This window comes from Salvelinus sp. IW2-2015, linkage group LG36 (assembly GCF_002910315.2).
Source record: "Salvelinus sp. IW2-2015 linkage group LG36, ASM291031v2, whole genome shotgun sequence".
Classification (NCBI taxonomy): Eukaryota; Metazoa; Chordata; class Actinopteri; order Salmoniformes; family Salmonidae; genus Salvelinus; species Salvelinus sp. IW2-2015.
In genome coordinates this window covers 16,486,163-16,502,717 of record NC_036875.1, presented here as the reverse complement: position 1 = coordinate 16,502,717, position 16,555 = coordinate 16,486,163, and the positions used below count along the sequence as shown (strand labels likewise).

At 40.0% G+C, this 16,555-nt stretch overlaps 1 protein-coding gene across 4 annotated transcripts in view; it reads left to right on the top strand.

The window, feature by feature from the left end:
* The window catches only part of gulp1a (GULP PTB domain containing engulfment adaptor 1a), a 59,670-nt gene that overhangs the window by 28,052 nt on the left and 15,063 nt on the right, over positions 1–16,555 (top strand). For all 4 annotated transcript variants that reach the window (XM_023981381.2, XM_023981382.2, XM_023981380.2 and 1 more), the window contains exon 2: positions 3,480–3,561. In XM_023981381.2, coding sequence (XP_023837149.1) covers positions 3,534–3,561 — 28 coding nt within the window. In that variant the 5' untranslated portion in view covers positions 3,480–3,533. The remainder of the gene's footprint in view (positions 1–3,479; positions 3,562–16,555) is intronic.

The following is a 16,555-nucleotide window of genomic DNA, read 5'->3' as shown; positions in this document are numbered from 1 at the left end:
CGCCTGAAATTACAGCCTGTTTTGGTGGGATGGAGTTTTGGCCTGCCTGGTGACATTCCCCTCCCCACTCAGAACACTCCCAATCAGTCCTAGCAAAATTCTTGCTTGAGAAATGTATCTTCGCTAAGAAGCTATTTTTGTTTCTTTTTGACCATTTTAATTTAAAACAATCACAGTAAGGTACTTAATTGTTACTCAGAAATTATTTCATTTCATTTCGGAAACTCCAGATATTGAATGGCTGTTTCAATCTACCACTCTTAAATTAGACTAACCATAATGAATCATATTCCCCTGTTAATCAGGACATCACCTGCTTAAGGCCCTTAAAGACTGTGTAAAAAGCAGTTTTGGTACCATTTTCATCATGCTCGGGATGATATAAATAAGTGACTTGGCGCTAAGCCTATTGTTTATGTCTAACGTGTTGAGATGTGCAGAAAAGTTGCCCTGTCTCCCCTCAATTGTGGACATGGCTGCTGTCCATGTTCATTTGACTCTGCATTCCTCTGAGGCGGGTACAATATTTGTCCGTAAAAAAACAAACACAAGCTGTCTTTTTAAGCAGCAAAGCTATTCTGTTTTGGCATACTGGTTTGGAAAAATCCCAATCGACACTCTATAGCTCATTTCAGTTGAACTTTGCCCCCTGAAGGACCATTATAGATAGAAAGAAAACATCTCCCAACATCACAATGTGGTTTTAGATCTTTGTGAAATAAAGTTGTCTCTGTGAAAAATAAATCATAATAATTGCATGTCTAATTGCATCATCTTTTTGTCTATTTGACATTATCCATTTGACATTATCCTAGTATCCTTAGCTACATAGTTATTGTAGGAAGTTTGTTGCTATGTAATTACAGAAATTAAAGAGGTGTTGGTGCTATAGTTCTGTTTATGAAAGGAAAATAGTTTTAGTTTAATGTGGAGGAATCATGTTTCTCAGTGGCATGCTGAAGGTGTTACACAATAGTCAGTCAGAGCAGGCATTTCCATGTGGCGACTCACATAATGTCATATAATGTCATAACAATAAACTGTCAACCACATATAATACAGCATATCTTAAAGCTAGACTAATTGATATGGGTAATGCTAAATAGCTAATTTCAGTTTGTGAATTATATCTCTCAAATAGGACAGATAAGACATGGGAACACTTGCAATTGCTTTCTGTCATGTTTATGGATTAGTAATACTAAAGCTTTYGTYACAGTTTCCAGCTCACAGTTCACATCCRTTAACTTTGAGACTACTCTCTGCATGGAGTAAGGAAACATTACTGCTCTCTGATTTCTATCGCTATTAGCACATTTTATTATTGTACAACAGCTCAGTCTCTCAGGTCTGGTTGTCAAATAGCATGTTTGTCTTCTCTCTTCAGACTCCTGCGTTGCGTGAGCCCCAGTGTAGTTAGCACCACACCACTCTTTAAAAAGTAGCTCTGAAATCATAGACCTATTCACAGAGCTAGACATGTGATTTTCTCCCCCGCATGTAAGAGTCATTATATCCTGAATGTTGCAATGCTCCTCTGCATATGTCAGCGAATAAAAATGTCCTTTCTGAAGTTAGAGTTTGTCAGTTTGTCTCAACTTATGAAAAGAGAAATGCCTGGAACTACTGTCTTTAGCTGGACTATTGTAAGCATTTTTTTATACAGTATATGTTACATATTATATCTGCTAGTGTCACAGAAGATGGTATAGCACGTGTTTTAGTWTGTTCTTGGCCTGCTGCAGTGTCAAATAAAATACATCACCTTCAGGGCCTATACAGTACACTTACTCATCCTATGCAACCTCTGTTGAGCATCTGATTAAGGTTACTAAAGTATATGCCTGCCATGAACTCTTCAGTGTGATGCGTTACACACAATGGTCAGTGTCATCCTCATTGCAATGCATACAATTCACCATTGAAAGAGTACTGTAGCCCGATGCGACATTTTCCATCTAGAAAGGAAGGTCTCATCCTTCCGTTGTATCGAAAGGATACATAACAAAGACAGGAGCCTTAATTATTTTAAAGTGGACTTTTCATTCAAGTGGACATTTCAATTATATTGTTTGATTGACAATGGCTCGTATGTCTGGACAATAAAGTAATTTGTATCCTTGGAACTCATCTGAGGTATTCCATTTGTTTCCTTAGCAGAACATTAGAAGTTGGATGAATTGGAAGATACACCAGAACCAGAAATRATCAAGAACCTACCTTAATGATCAACTCAATGCTTCCTCATCTCGTGATTCTCATGGTTTAAAAGAATATGTTTGAATCACATATAGCCTACCTAATGAATAAAGAGTTAAATCAGTACTTCATTCTATTTAAGTTTTATCAGAGTGAGAGGTTTTGAAGGAGAAAAGATTTAAGGAAAATTAAGTGGAATTAGAAATGAGTTTTCTACCTTTTTCTGAAATCACTTTAAAGCAAATGATAAATTGGCTTAGAAGGAACTTAATCACTATATATAAGGAAAGAGATAAAAAAAAACAGCAACTGTCAAAATAATTGAGTCAGTCTATTCTGAGGCAGAACTTACTTACTTGGCTATCTGTATGAGAGTTGGTTTTAGAATTTAAACCAAAAACAGTTGATAGCCTATGTGCTGTTAATGCCTTATTGCATGCATAATGTGTTGGCTGCTCACCTGATGTTTCTCACAACATCTTCATTCATACACTATGTTGGAGTTTTTTGGGGGGAGAGATTGCAAGGTTGCAACAAAACAAAAAGGTTTCCTTCTTTCTTGCCATGTACCTTTGGTATTAAAAGGTGTCACTTGGTTGGGATTATCAGTGAATGGTCAGAGATAACATGTAGATAACCAAAGTGTGCCATGCCTATTCACTGTTCATACATGTATATCCAGCAGAGAATATGACAGCATATAACTCCGCTTTATGTGAAGGTTAAAACGGACTTTTCTGATATCAGAACTGATGTTTTGCTACAGTAATGCATCTACTTTGGTTTGATTTATTCAGGCAGCCATCGACAAGCATATATCGCCATTCTCCCAGGAAGATTAGACTGTAATGCAACATATTGTGGCTGASAAAAATGTAAAAGTCTTAAAACCTTTTCCAGAAAATAGTCTCAAGCAATATTCACTGTTACTACGAAATCGACCAGCAGTAGTAGAGTCTTTGTCATGTTTGGTGTGCTAAATTGACAATGACAAATTATCCTACTAACAAGACTAGCCATAAAAAAAAAAATGGTCACCTCCCATACTCAGATGGTAAATCACTTTAACCCAAAGGTAAATACAACGTGTTTTACTGGTCGGTTTAGGTTTTCATTGGCGCATATTCTGACTGACTAAACATTAGCTTTCTGTGAGAGGGTGGGTTTCCTAAAGCAGAGGCTGACATCTGGCCAGTTGTTTAGTAAAATTTTCCAGGTTTTGTTTGTTGAAGGCCTGAGGTTTTAAACGATTCTAAAACTCTGTTTTTTTCCCTCCTGAGGTGGAGTATTGGCAAATACACAGAAGGGACCACAAAGACGCAAGGTTTTCCAGTATGAACCGGGCCTTTAACAGGAAAAAAGGTAAGCACTCAGACAGATTTTAGTTCTGTTCCCCATCTGTAAAGCCCAGTTTCTCCACGCCGTCGCTCATATTATGATTGTGCATGTTCGGTGAGCTACTTGTTCTTATACCTGGAGATAACTACGTAATCTACATGTGCACTGTCGTACTGAAAATGTCTGACGCAACCACTGCGGTTTCGCGACAACAGCTTTGCGTATTTGCCATCTGTCCTACCACTCCAACTCCCTCCACTCGCATGAATCAACAKACCCGGAAATGTCCAAAGACCCTGCTGGACAATTTTTGGGCCCAGCTGGCCTTGAGTGTTCATATGATATTTCAGTTTTATAATTGACCTCAGCCCTGTCAGGCACCCAATGAGGAGATAAAGACTTATCAGGTTAGGCAGATCTCTACTCCTGGTTCAGATTAGATTTCCCTTTCATGGACGATAATAAAATACAGCTTGGTGCTAAGGTGCTCCACTACTGCTGCTACTGTCCTTTTTTCATAGGTTTTACTTTCTCATGAATCTAAGTTGATACTTTGTCATATTTTGAACTCAGACTCTGGAGGGCACGTTTAGGGAGTCTGTTGAAAGATTGGGCATAACAGAGAAGTAATGGCTTCACAGCTGACACAGAAAGTAGTCAGTGAATTAGACACTGTGGCCCCGGTTACCATTCCCCATCTCTCGCACTGATGGGCCCACAAATGCTTCCATACATACTTGCACACAGTCCAGTTCTGTGTGATTGTAGAGAACTACAGAGGCGCATCCAGCCATCTGGCATAAAGAGGGCATTAAAGCCTTTTAAGCGAAGGACAAAGGTCCCTCCGAAACCTCCCCGAACACAACCAATATTTTACACCAGACCGACACAGAACACAGGGCTTTTGGAGAAAACCATTAATTACCAGAGCATTGCTCATAACTGATTAAGAATAGGGCTTGGTAAGGAAACACAAAAGAGGATGACAGATCTAGTTGCTCTAAAGTTTCTTATCCAGATTATAATTTTATTTTCCAGGTCTCATTACGGTGCATGACTGTGCAGATTCATCGCTAGCTATTCATCAATATGTTGAGTCGATATTGCACTCTCAGCACGCATGCATTTGTAGTGGTTATTAAAAGCCTCCTGTTGAGATAGAATCTGTGCTAAAACATTCTTCATTGTACTTGTCACGTCCTGACCATAGTGCTTATGTGTTTTGCTTGTTTTAGTGTTGGTCAGGACGTGAGCTGGGTGGGCATTCTATGTTGTGTGTCTAGTTTGTCTGTTTCTGTGTTCGGCCTAATATGGTTCTCAATCAGAGGCAGCTGTCAATCGTTGTCCCTGATTGAGAATCATATATAGGTGGMTTGTTTTGTGTTGGGATTTTGTGGGTGGTTGTTTCCTGTGTCAGTGTTTGTGCCACACGGGACTGTGRCGGTTAGTACGTTTGTTGTTTTGTATTTTGTCTAGTTTTCTTGTTATTAAATCATGGAAACTTACCACGCTGCACATTGGTCCTCCGATCCTTCTCGCCTCTCCTCGTCTGAGGAGGAGGACGACTTAGACTGCCGTTACAGTACTCTTTAAACACTGGGACTTTCATCCTTTTACAATTGCATTTGGGAATTAGCATTATTGTATCTATATTTCTAGTGTCCTATGAGCAAAGTTGCTGCAGACCTGTGTCAATCACTTAGTTATAATTAGTAGTTAGAAAATATTCTTTATTTCTTCTACGTTCCTTCATSCTATATTTATTCATTTGAACTGATGACAAAATGTGGTTGTAAAAAGAAAGAAAACTAAGTAAATTACTGTTCCTCATTCACCTTAATATGCAAGTTATTTGTTTGGTCTGTCTGGCTACATACTGAGCATAATTTTTGTCTGACGTTATCTTGCTGTTCCTATAAGGCATTGATGAATTCCAATTAGATTACTGCCTCTTTTCATACAGTGCCTTAAAGTATTCACACCCCTTGACTTTTTCCATATTTTACAAAGTGGGATTAAAAGTGGATTTAAATGTWTTTTTTTTGTCAAGGATACACATACACAAAATGCTGCAATGTCAAAGTGAAAGAAAAAGTATAACATTTGTAAAAAAAATATATATATACATGAAAAATAAAACACTAATATATCTTGATTAGATCAAATGTACAAATATTATTTTTAAATACAGGGCCTTCAGAAAGTATTCATACCCCTCGGCTTATTCCACATTTGTATGCGTTAGCCTGAATTAAAAATTKATTAAACCAGCGTTTCTTAAAGTATGGGTCACGACCCAMAGTGGATCGCGGACTTGTTAATGGTGGGTCGCGACGTAAATGTATAATTAATKAATGAATTACTGGAATTGATTTGGCCAAGCGCAACTGCGCTCTCGGTTTAGTGCGCTCTCTGTTTATCAGCGGTCTCTGCTCAGTTTGGGAGCTGCGCAAGTGGGAGAGGTAGATATAGATGCCCATGTGCTTCGCTGTTTACCGGATCTTTTTTCTGCAGTTTTCTTGAAGATCACTCCGCGACCCACACGCTGCAGCGATATCGTTCAAGCCACTGACTTGTTATTCCCACTCGCCATCACTCACCGCTGTCATGAAATGGACTCATGCTAGCCACAAGTCCTGACTGAGCTCAATCGTCATGAAACGCAAACACAGTGATGACTTTTTGTCTCTTTCATACAAACTTTGAGAAATAACGAGGAGCGCCCGTAATGTGTTTTGTGTGGGGAAGTGCTTAGTAATGATTCTCTCAAAACGAACAAATTAATAAAACGACACATCCTGACCAAACATCCAGGCACAACATGACAGTAAACCCAGGGAGTTCTTTCAGAACAGGGCAGAATGCTTCAGTGCTTTGCAAGTGGAAAAGTAAGTCAACTAGCAAGGCATTGTTGTCATTTTGTAACAGGTGATGATAAGCCGAAATAAGGGAGTACAGTCGTGACCAGAAGTTTTGAGAATGATAAAAAAAAATATTTTCACTGCTGCTGCCGTTTGTATGATGGCAATTTGCATATACTCCAGAATGTTATGAAGAGTGTTCAAATTAATTGCAATTAATTGCAAAGTCCCTCTTTGCCATGCAAATGAACTGAATCCCCCCCAAAATATCCACTGCATTTCAGCCCTGCYACAAAAGGACCAGCTGACATCATGTCAGTGATTCTCTCGTTAACACAGGTGTGAGTGTTGACGAGGACAAGGCTGGAGATCACTCTGTCATGCTGATTGAGTTYGAATAACATACTGGAAGCTTCAAAAGGAGGGTGGTGCTTGGAATAATTGTTCTTCCTCTATCAACCATGGTTACCTGCAWGAAAACACGTGCCRTCATCATTGCGTTGCACAAAAAGGGCTCACAGGCAAGGATATTGCTGCCAGTAAGATTGCACTGAAATCAACCATTTATCGGATCATCAAGGAGAGCGGTTCAATTGTTGTGAAGAAGGCTTCAGGGCGCCCAAGAAAGTCCAGAAAGCGTCAGGACCGTCTCCTAAAGTTTTTTCGGCTGCGGGATCGGGGCACCACYAGTACAGAGCTTGCTCAGGAATGGCAGCAGGCAGGTGTGGGYGCATCTGCATGCACAGTGAGGCRAAGACTTTTGGAGGATRGCCTGGTGTCAAGAATGGCAGCAAAGAAGCCACTTCTCTGCAGGAAAAACATCAGGGACAGACTGATATTCTGCAAAAGGTACAGGGWTTGGACTGCTGAGGACTGAGGTAAAGTCATTTTCTCTGATGAATCCCCTTTCYGATTGTTTGGGGCATCTGGAAAAACGCTTGTTCGGAGAAGACAAGGTGAGCGCTACCATCAGTCCTGTGTCATGCCAACAGTAAAGCATCCTGAGACCATTCATGTGTGGAGTTGCTTCTCAGCCAAGGGAGTGGACTCACTCACAATTTTGCCTAAGAACACAGCCATGAATAAAGAATGGTACCAACATATCCTCCGAGAGCAACTTCTCCCAACCATCCAGGAACAGTTTGGTGACGAACAACGCCTTTTCCAGCATGATGGAGCACCTATAAGGCAAAAGTGATAACTAAGTGGCTCGGGGAACAAAACATCGACATTTTGGGTCCATGGCCAGGAAACTACCCAGACCTTAATCCCATTGAACTTGTGGTCAATCCTCAAGAGGCGGGTGGACAAACAAAAACCCACAAATTCTGCCAAACTCCAAGCATTGATTATGCAAGAATGGGCTGCCATCAGTCAGGATGTGGCCCAGAAGGTAATTGACAGCATGCCAGGGTGGATTGCAGAGGTCTTGAAAAAGAAGGTTCAACTCTGCAAATATTGATTCTTTGCACCAACTTCATGTAATTGTCAATAAAAGCCTTTGACACTTATGAAATGCTTGTAATTATACTTCAGTATTCCATAGTAACATCTGACAAAAATATCTAAAGAMACTGAAGCAGCAAACTTTGTGAAAATTAATATTTGTGTCATTCTCAAAACTTTTGGCCACTATCTCTCATAGTAGTAGATGTGAGTTTTTCTTTCAAACAATTCCCTGGCTTTGTAATGTTACAGAGCTAATAGCTAACGTTAGCCAAAGCAAGCTAACTAGCTACTGATAGTGCAACCCTAAGAAATAGTACAGATGAATATGAAAAATTAAGTCTAGGTTGGAACTGTTGCTTTTATTCTGAACTGGAATAAACTGATTGAAGCTGATGCTTTTTGAGACAAACACTCACACAGTTCWGGGTTGCTCATCTGCAGCAGGAAGCAGTCKYCTGCCTGACGGAGAAAGCAGTAGATGTTCTGATCCAGTTTGGCACCACGTACCTATGCAAGTCAGGGTTGGCATTTCCAKGTGGTGGCTCACATAATGTAAAATAATGTCACAACAATAAACTGTCAACCACATATAATACAGCATATCTTAAAGCTAAACTAATTGATATGGGTAATGCTAAATAGCTAATTTCAGTTTGTGAATTATATCTCTCAAATAGGACAGATAAGACATGGGAACACTTGCAATTGCTTTCTGTCATGTTTATGGATTAGTAATACTAAAGCTTTTGTTAMAGTTTCCAGCTCACAGTTCACATCCGTTAACTTTGAGACTACTCACACCCCTGAGTCAATACTGTGTAGAAACACCTTTGGCAGTGAGTGTTTTGGGGTAAGTCTCTATGGACTCACTCTGTGTATAGTAATAGTGTTTTAAAAAAAGCAGACATTGAATATTTTATTTTTATTTATTGAACCTTTATTCAACTGGGCAAGTCAGTTAAGAACACATTCGTATTTACAATGACGGCCTACCCTGGCCAAACCCTAACCCGGATGACGCTGGGCCAATTGTGCGGCGCCCTATGGGACTCCAAGTCATGGCTGTTTGTGATACAGCCTGGAATCGAACCAGGGTCTGTAATGTTGTCTCTAGCACTGAGATGCAGTGCCTTAGACCGCTGCAACACTCGGGGAGTATCCCTTTGAGCGTGGTGAAGTTATTTAATACACCCAGTCACTACAAAGATTCAAGCGTCCTTCCTAACTCAGTTGCCGGAGAAGGAAACCCCTCAGGGATTTCACCATTAGATCAATGGTGACTTTAAAACAGTTACAGAGGTTATTGGCTGTGATTGGAGAAAACTGAGGATGAATCAACATTGTAGTTACTCCACAATACTAACCTAAATGACAGAGGGAAAAGAAGGAAGCCTGTACAGAATAGTACAGAATAATCCAGGTGTGCACAGCTTTTTGAGATTACCCAGAAAGACTCACAGCTGTAATCACTGCCAAAGGTGATTCTAACATGTATTGACTCAGGGGTGTGAATACTTATATAAATTAGATATTTGTGCAACAATGGCCTATAGGTGGTGCTGTTATAAGCTGTTTCAAACCCTCATATCCACCACCCGGTTTGACCTAGATACTTGTAAGTATGTAGGTGTCTTTCCTCATGCTTAACAAATTTGCCTCAAGGACCAATTAGAACCAATCTTGGACATTTTTGAAAAACATATTCTCATGAACCATTAAGTCCAAATAACACCAATTTGGTATGTATGCCCATGGTACATCTCTTAACTTCGTTTGAGAAAAGCTAAGGGATTGGTTAAGAGATGGCTGAGTTATTGATAAATCAGGAAATCAGATTTTACGTGTCCATTTAAATCCTTTGTAAATTGACTCCATAATGGCCTATCAACTTGAAACATTTAGGGTCACCAAAGACATTACCATGAATAACCATGTTAAGTTTGGCATTAATATTTTTAAATGTAAGGAACTATTAACAGTTCACTTTTTTGACACAGTAAACCTAATGCTTAAAATAATCATATTAGATCTTCTCATGGACTAATAGTCAGATTCACTCCAAATTTGGTCTTTGGACACATCACAATAGTCCCTAAAGAGTTTGAGAAAATAACGTTGATGCATTTGAAGATGAAGTTAAATGCTAGAATATATAAAAAAAACGTATATTTTCTTCTCATGAAGAATTGCACCTAATGAAAGATAGTTCCTACACAATAGTGCTTGCTTTGTTATCCAACTGATCGTGTGTCCTTTCTGCCATCCTGTGAACCCCATTCATTGCTGCTCGCAGCTATATTTTCAAATAATATTTTCAAATACCTGGGTTAAATGCAGGGGAGTGTATTTGAATCAGTGTATTTGAGTATTTTCAAAKACAATGTACTCTCCAAGTTTATTTCTAAATACATTAAAATACCTGAATACTTACCTCGAATTTACAGTGCCTTCGGAAACTATTCAGACTCCTTGACTTTTTCCACATTTTGTTACGTTACAGCCTTATTCTAATATTGATTAAATGTTGTTTTTTTCTCATCAATCTACACAYAATAGCCCATAATGACAAAGGAAAACAGGTTTTTAGAAATTTTTGATAATTTATTAAAAATAAACTGAAATATCACATTTACATAAGTATTCAGACCCTTTACTCAGTACTTTGTTGATGCACCTTTTGCAGCGATTACAGCATCAAGTCTTCTTGGGTATGATGCTACAAGCTTGGCACACCTGTATTTGGGGAGTTTCTTCCATTCTTCTCTGCAGATCCTCTAAAGCTCTATCAGGTTGGATGGGGARTGTTATTGCACAGCTATTTTCAGGTCTCTCCAGAGATGTCAAATCAAATCAAAGTTTATTTGTCACGTGCGCCGAATACAACAGGTGTAGACCTTACAGTGAAATGCTTACTTACAGGCTCTAACCAATAGTGCAAAAAAAGGTGTGTGTGTGTGATGTCGTTGGTGGGTGGTGTGTTGTGTGTGTGTGTGTGTGTGTGTGGTGTGTGTGTGTGTGTGTGTGTGTGTGTGTGTGTGTGTGTGTGTGTGTAAAGAAATAAAACAACAGTTAAAAGACATTTGAAAATAACGTAGCAAGGCTATATACAGACACCGGTTAGTCAGGCTTATTGAGGTAGTATGTGCATGTAGGTATGGTTAAAGTGACTATGCATATATGATGAACAGAGAGTAGCAACAGCGTAAAAAGAGGGGTTGGGGGTGGCACACAATGCAAATAGTCCGGAAACCATTTGGTTACCTGTTCAGGAGTCTTATGGCTGGGGATAAAAACTGTTGAGAAGCCTTTTTGTCCTAGACTTGGCACTCCGGTACCGCTTGCCATGCGGTAGGAGAGAGAACAGTCTATGACTGGGGTGGGTGGGTCTTTGACAATTTTAGGGCCTTCCTCTGACAACCTGGTGTAGAGGTCCTGGATGGCAGGCAGCTTTGCCCCAGTGTATTACTGGGCCGTACGCACTACCCTCTGAAATGCCTTGCGGTCGGAGGCCGAGCAATTGCCGTACCAGGCAGTGATGCAACCGGTCAGGATGCTCTTGATGTTGCAGCTGTAGAACCTTTTGAGGATCTCAGGACCCATGCCAAAAAAAGGGGGGGAATAGCTTTGTTGTGCCCTCTTCACGACTAGCTGTTTTGGCGTGTGTTTGTTGATGCCAATTTAGTTATGCTCTAGTGAGCACTGCGAAGGAACATGATGCTCTCAATCCTGCTCAACCGTGCCTCCACTACAGATGTTCAATCGGCGTTCAAGTCTGGGCCTGGCTTGGCCACTCAAGGACATATCTGAGAACTGTTCCGAAGCACTCATCAAATTCATCAAATGTAAAGTATTATATATAGCCCTTACATCAGCTGATATCTCAAAGATGCTGTACAGAAAACCCAGCCTAAAACCCCAAAACAGCAATCAATGCAGATGTAGTGTGGTGAGGCTAGGAAAAACTCCTAGAAAGGCCAAAACCTAGGAGAAACCTAGAGAAGAACCAGGCATTATGAAGGGCAATGGGCCTAGTCCTCTTCCTCCGCTGTGCCGGCGTGGAGATTATTAACAGAAAGCAAAGCCTCGGCACAAAGAATTTCGAGGTATTTATTTGAATTTAATAAAAGGCTGAACCCGCATATGGTTCCTGAAGATTAGAGTAATAAATGCGACAGTAGTTGTCGAGGGGTGCTCAGCAGAGAACTACAAGCAACCAATTCATGAGTTAGCTCTGTGTCGAGTCATGGCTTTACTACCAAACCACCGTATCTCTAAGAGCTCTCTCATAGCCGCATCTGCGTTCCATCTACGAGAAGTTGTTAAACACAGGCAGGTCTGGGACAGGTAGCACGTCCGGTGAACAGGTCAGGGTTCCATAGCCGCAGGCAGAACAGTCAACACTCATGTGTTGTTTTGGCTGTGTGCCTCGGGTTGTTGTCCTTTTGGAAAGTGAACCTTCACCCCAGTCTGAGGTCCTGAGCGCTCTGGAGCAGGTTTTCATCAAGAATCTCTCTGTACTTTGCTCCATTCATCTTTGCCTCAATCCTGACTAGTCTCCCAGTCCCCGCTGCTGAAAAACATTCCCACAGCATGATGCTGCCACCACCAAGCTTCACCGTAGGTATGGTCCTCCAGACGTGATGCTTGGCATTCAGGCCAAAGAGTTCAATCTTAGTTTCATCAGACTAGAAAATCTTGTTTCTCATGGTCTGAGAGTCTTTAGGTGCCTTTTGGCAAACTCCAAAAGGCTGTCATGTGCCTTTTACTGAGGAGTGGCCACTCTACCATAAACGCCTGATTGGTGGAGTGCTGCAGAGATTGTTGTGTTGCAGATAATTTTTGCTACCCTTCCCCAGATTTGTGCCTTTTTTAAAACCTTTTTTGCTTCATCATTATGGGGTATTGTGTGTAGATTGCTGATATGTTGATTTAAAAAAAAAAAATATCTAATTTAGAATAAGGCTGTAATATATCGAAATGTGTGAAATGTCAAGTGGTCTGAATACTTTCCGAAGGCACTCTATGTGAAAATATTTGAAGTAGTATTTGAACCCAGGCCTGGTGTCAATACAAGCAATTCCCACTGTTCAGACTGCGTTAAAATGAGGTTGTTTTAACTCATTTTATAATGCAGTATGTGCATGTATGAAAGACACCTAATTATCAAAGTAGTGCATGTGATTCATCAAACACATTGCAAGTGTTTTCAACGCTGGATACCGTACTGTATGTGCGTTTTTCTTTTAATCCTACATCCTTGACCATACCAGAATCAAATGGTAGGTTTGAAATTGCTATCCCCAAATAATAATAATGAAGTATGCAGATATCCCTTTAAACGGCATAAGCCGCATGTGGCTAACCCGGTCATGCTAACCTTAACCTTTAAGCTAATGAGGTGCACATTTAAATAATACACACATCTCTATGTCCACCAGCAACAATTTTCAGGGTATATGATTCTATCATCCATGAAAGATTTCCTAAGACTTTGCAACTTTAAACTCAACAGGTAAAAATATACTTGTGCCTCCAAGTGAAACGGGCTATCCTGTAGTCACCGGGGGCCAGTGGCAAAGAGACACTTTTGTGTCTGATGATGACAGAGAAATAATTGGGTACAAATCTCTCTCGTCAATTTCTTTCCGGACTTGTGCATCCAATTACCAGTCACTGAACATTGAACGACAAGACTGCTGTGATTTAGAGATAAATGAAAGCAAGAGGATGTTTGGAATCACCAAGGAACCATAGTACATGTCTGGCTGCACAGTTATGTCCCGTTGTGAAGCCTTGTGTTCAACTGACCAAATGATTATGCTTATCAAACTATTTGATGTTTTTGTCATTGTAATACTAGTATCATTCTGGTACAGGTTTGGTTGACAATCTGGAGGTGACAACATGGGGGCCTTTATTTCTGTGTTTTGTTGAGTTGATCATATCTAGCAAGTGCTGCCATGAGGGGTTTTGATCATTTTTATCACCTATGTTTATTCCTGATGCCCGGAGACAAGACTGGGTGGTCTTGTGATGATGTTGGATGCAGCTTTCCTGGAGGAAGATGATCAAGGAGAGTTGGAGACTTGCAGAGCAGTAATAAAATAGAATGTACTGTACAGTCTTGGAAAAGTGTACAACAAAAGATAGGCTTTGGTGTATGTTGATGTTGTGCATAAGCATGCACGCATGCGCACACACACGCACACACATACACACACACACACACACCACACATACACACACAAACACACACACACACATGTCCATTTTCCAGGAAGGAAAATAATGTATATAGGCTAACTCAGAAATAGCTAAGATTTCAGTCCACAATTTGTTTTATTCAGCGTTGATACTGTGAGTGGGGCAGTTTTGATCCTGATTCCATGTGCTATTCCACTTCTGAATTGGAATTGACTTCAGTCCTTGTAACAATGGGCTTTCCATATAATGAATATAATGTCAAAATTATTCATGGTTCTCAGAGAATGACCTCCTTTGAAACAAGGGTCACATTATACTTATTAAAATATGTCAGGTTGACTTCCTCAAAGAGGCATCATAAGTGTTTGGATTGACCAGGAAATATATGTTTATGTAATCATCAATGCATTGGGAGTAAGATATCAGGGCAGTCCACCAGATTGTTTTATATCCATTGAATGACAAGATGGGGAGGATTAGAAACAAAGAAATTAAATGTGAGATTGTGTACACTCGCAACAGTATTGGGGCATACTGTATATCCACTACTATTTCCCTTGATTTGTCATTTGGAGATCAACAGATGAACTCACTCGTGAAGAATTTGTTTTAGCGGTTACCAGAGGCTTTTCAATTTCGCTGGACCACCTTGGCAGTTATTATCCAGACAAACTGTAAACCAAAGTATCAGAGGTGCTAAACCATTTGAGTTTAGCTTAACTCATCTGACCAGCAGACAAATGAGGCAGCTGGACAAGTAATATAGGGAGCTGTGCCTTGTAAAAAWTATTGACAACTATTATATGCTCGCTTTTTTATGGGGATGGAAGAGTGATTGTACTAAATGTGTTTGGGGCCTGTTAAGTCCAATTTGATTTGGAATGCCATTCATCCCAGAGATGACAAAGTATACCTGTAGATAAATGTCAGAGGTCATCTATAAAATTATTATATATTTTTTTTCAACAGAGCTGTTCCCTATAAACCATTTGGGTCATTCATTATACAGCTACTGTCTTTTCAAAAGCTGCTTTTTCTTTGACAGGGAAATTATTAATGAGCATCTCTCTGGAAATGGTTCCCTCAAAGGGCAGTGCCTTAATGTCATTGTGACACTTATGAATGTTACCTAGCCTATGACATTTCCCTTAGCTTTAGGTGTGAACCACTGCTTTTTGTCCAAGCACTACACAGTTGATTCAAATAAATAGGAAGTTTTGATTATTTAAATAGGGCAAAAAGCAAAATGTGCAACAGGGGGGGGGGGGTCATGACCAAATTTGGGGAAACCCTGAGAAAACGGACTTGACTAAGGGTCAAAGCAGCCATGCAAGCAGTGGTTCACATCTAAAGCTAAGGGAAATGTCATAGGCTAGGTAACATTTGTAGGTGTTACAATGACATTAAGACAGTGGGAACCATTTCCAGAGAGGAGAGATGCTCATTAATAATTTTCCTGTCAAAGAAAAAAAAAAGGGGGGGAGATACCGAGTTTGGGGAAACCCTGAGAAAACGGACTTGACTAAGGGTTTGCAAACACAGCAAACTCATTGTCAGTTTTGACTCGATAGAATGCAGTGTTGATTTACTGTTTCCTGCATTGAACAACCTTATCGAAGCGATTGTGCTGCAATCACTGTACCTATACAGTGTATGCTAATTAGGTTTAAGCTTACAAGGTGTTTTTAGAGKGCTTTCTCTTGATTGAGCAAATCAAAGTTGTGCTCTTCTCACTCTGACCTTTGAGTCTTCCTCTGGAAGGATGATGATGAGTAACCTTTGGGATAATGGAAGGCTTTACTCTTGTAGCTTCAACAAACAACATATGTTGAAAATGTCTAAATATGATTAAAAATGKCCTTGAGATCAGTGCAACATAAATATAAAACCATTATTGACTGTTGAGACAAAATTCTCAGTATCTTCATTACCCTCAGGTGATGATGGTTGGAAATCTATGTGCAAAAGGAACACAAGGACGGTCTCCACTCTGTCCTATTCACTGGCAAATACGCTCCCCTCATTGTATTGCATTGTTGGAGGAGGTCCATTGTATTTTATTTTACTTTAATGTTTAACCATTTGTATCTGTCYGCTCCATTTAATTAAAACGGATATCTAGAGGCTTTAAATACTGCTGGAGGTATTTTAGACTTCAGTCCCCCGGAGCGTACTGATCGATCCAGTTGAACTCTAAACGAGACAAATGGGAGATTAATTGGACATTGTTTTGCTGTATGAGCCGAGTGCTGGCAATGGCTAGCCTGGCCCATGAGCGATGCATTGCTGCCGTCCCAGATAACATTACCTGTGTAATTCATTAAAGTGAATATATATAGAGAGGAGATAATGAGCTCAGGCTTGGGCTTGGTCCGTCTGGAACTCCAGAAGGCTTTACTACTAACTGTAGTTCTGAAAATGCACTTGTTTTAAGTTCACACAAAGCACTAGCTTTGATGTACTATTATTGTTTGATTACTTTCAAATACTTTGAAATATGTTTG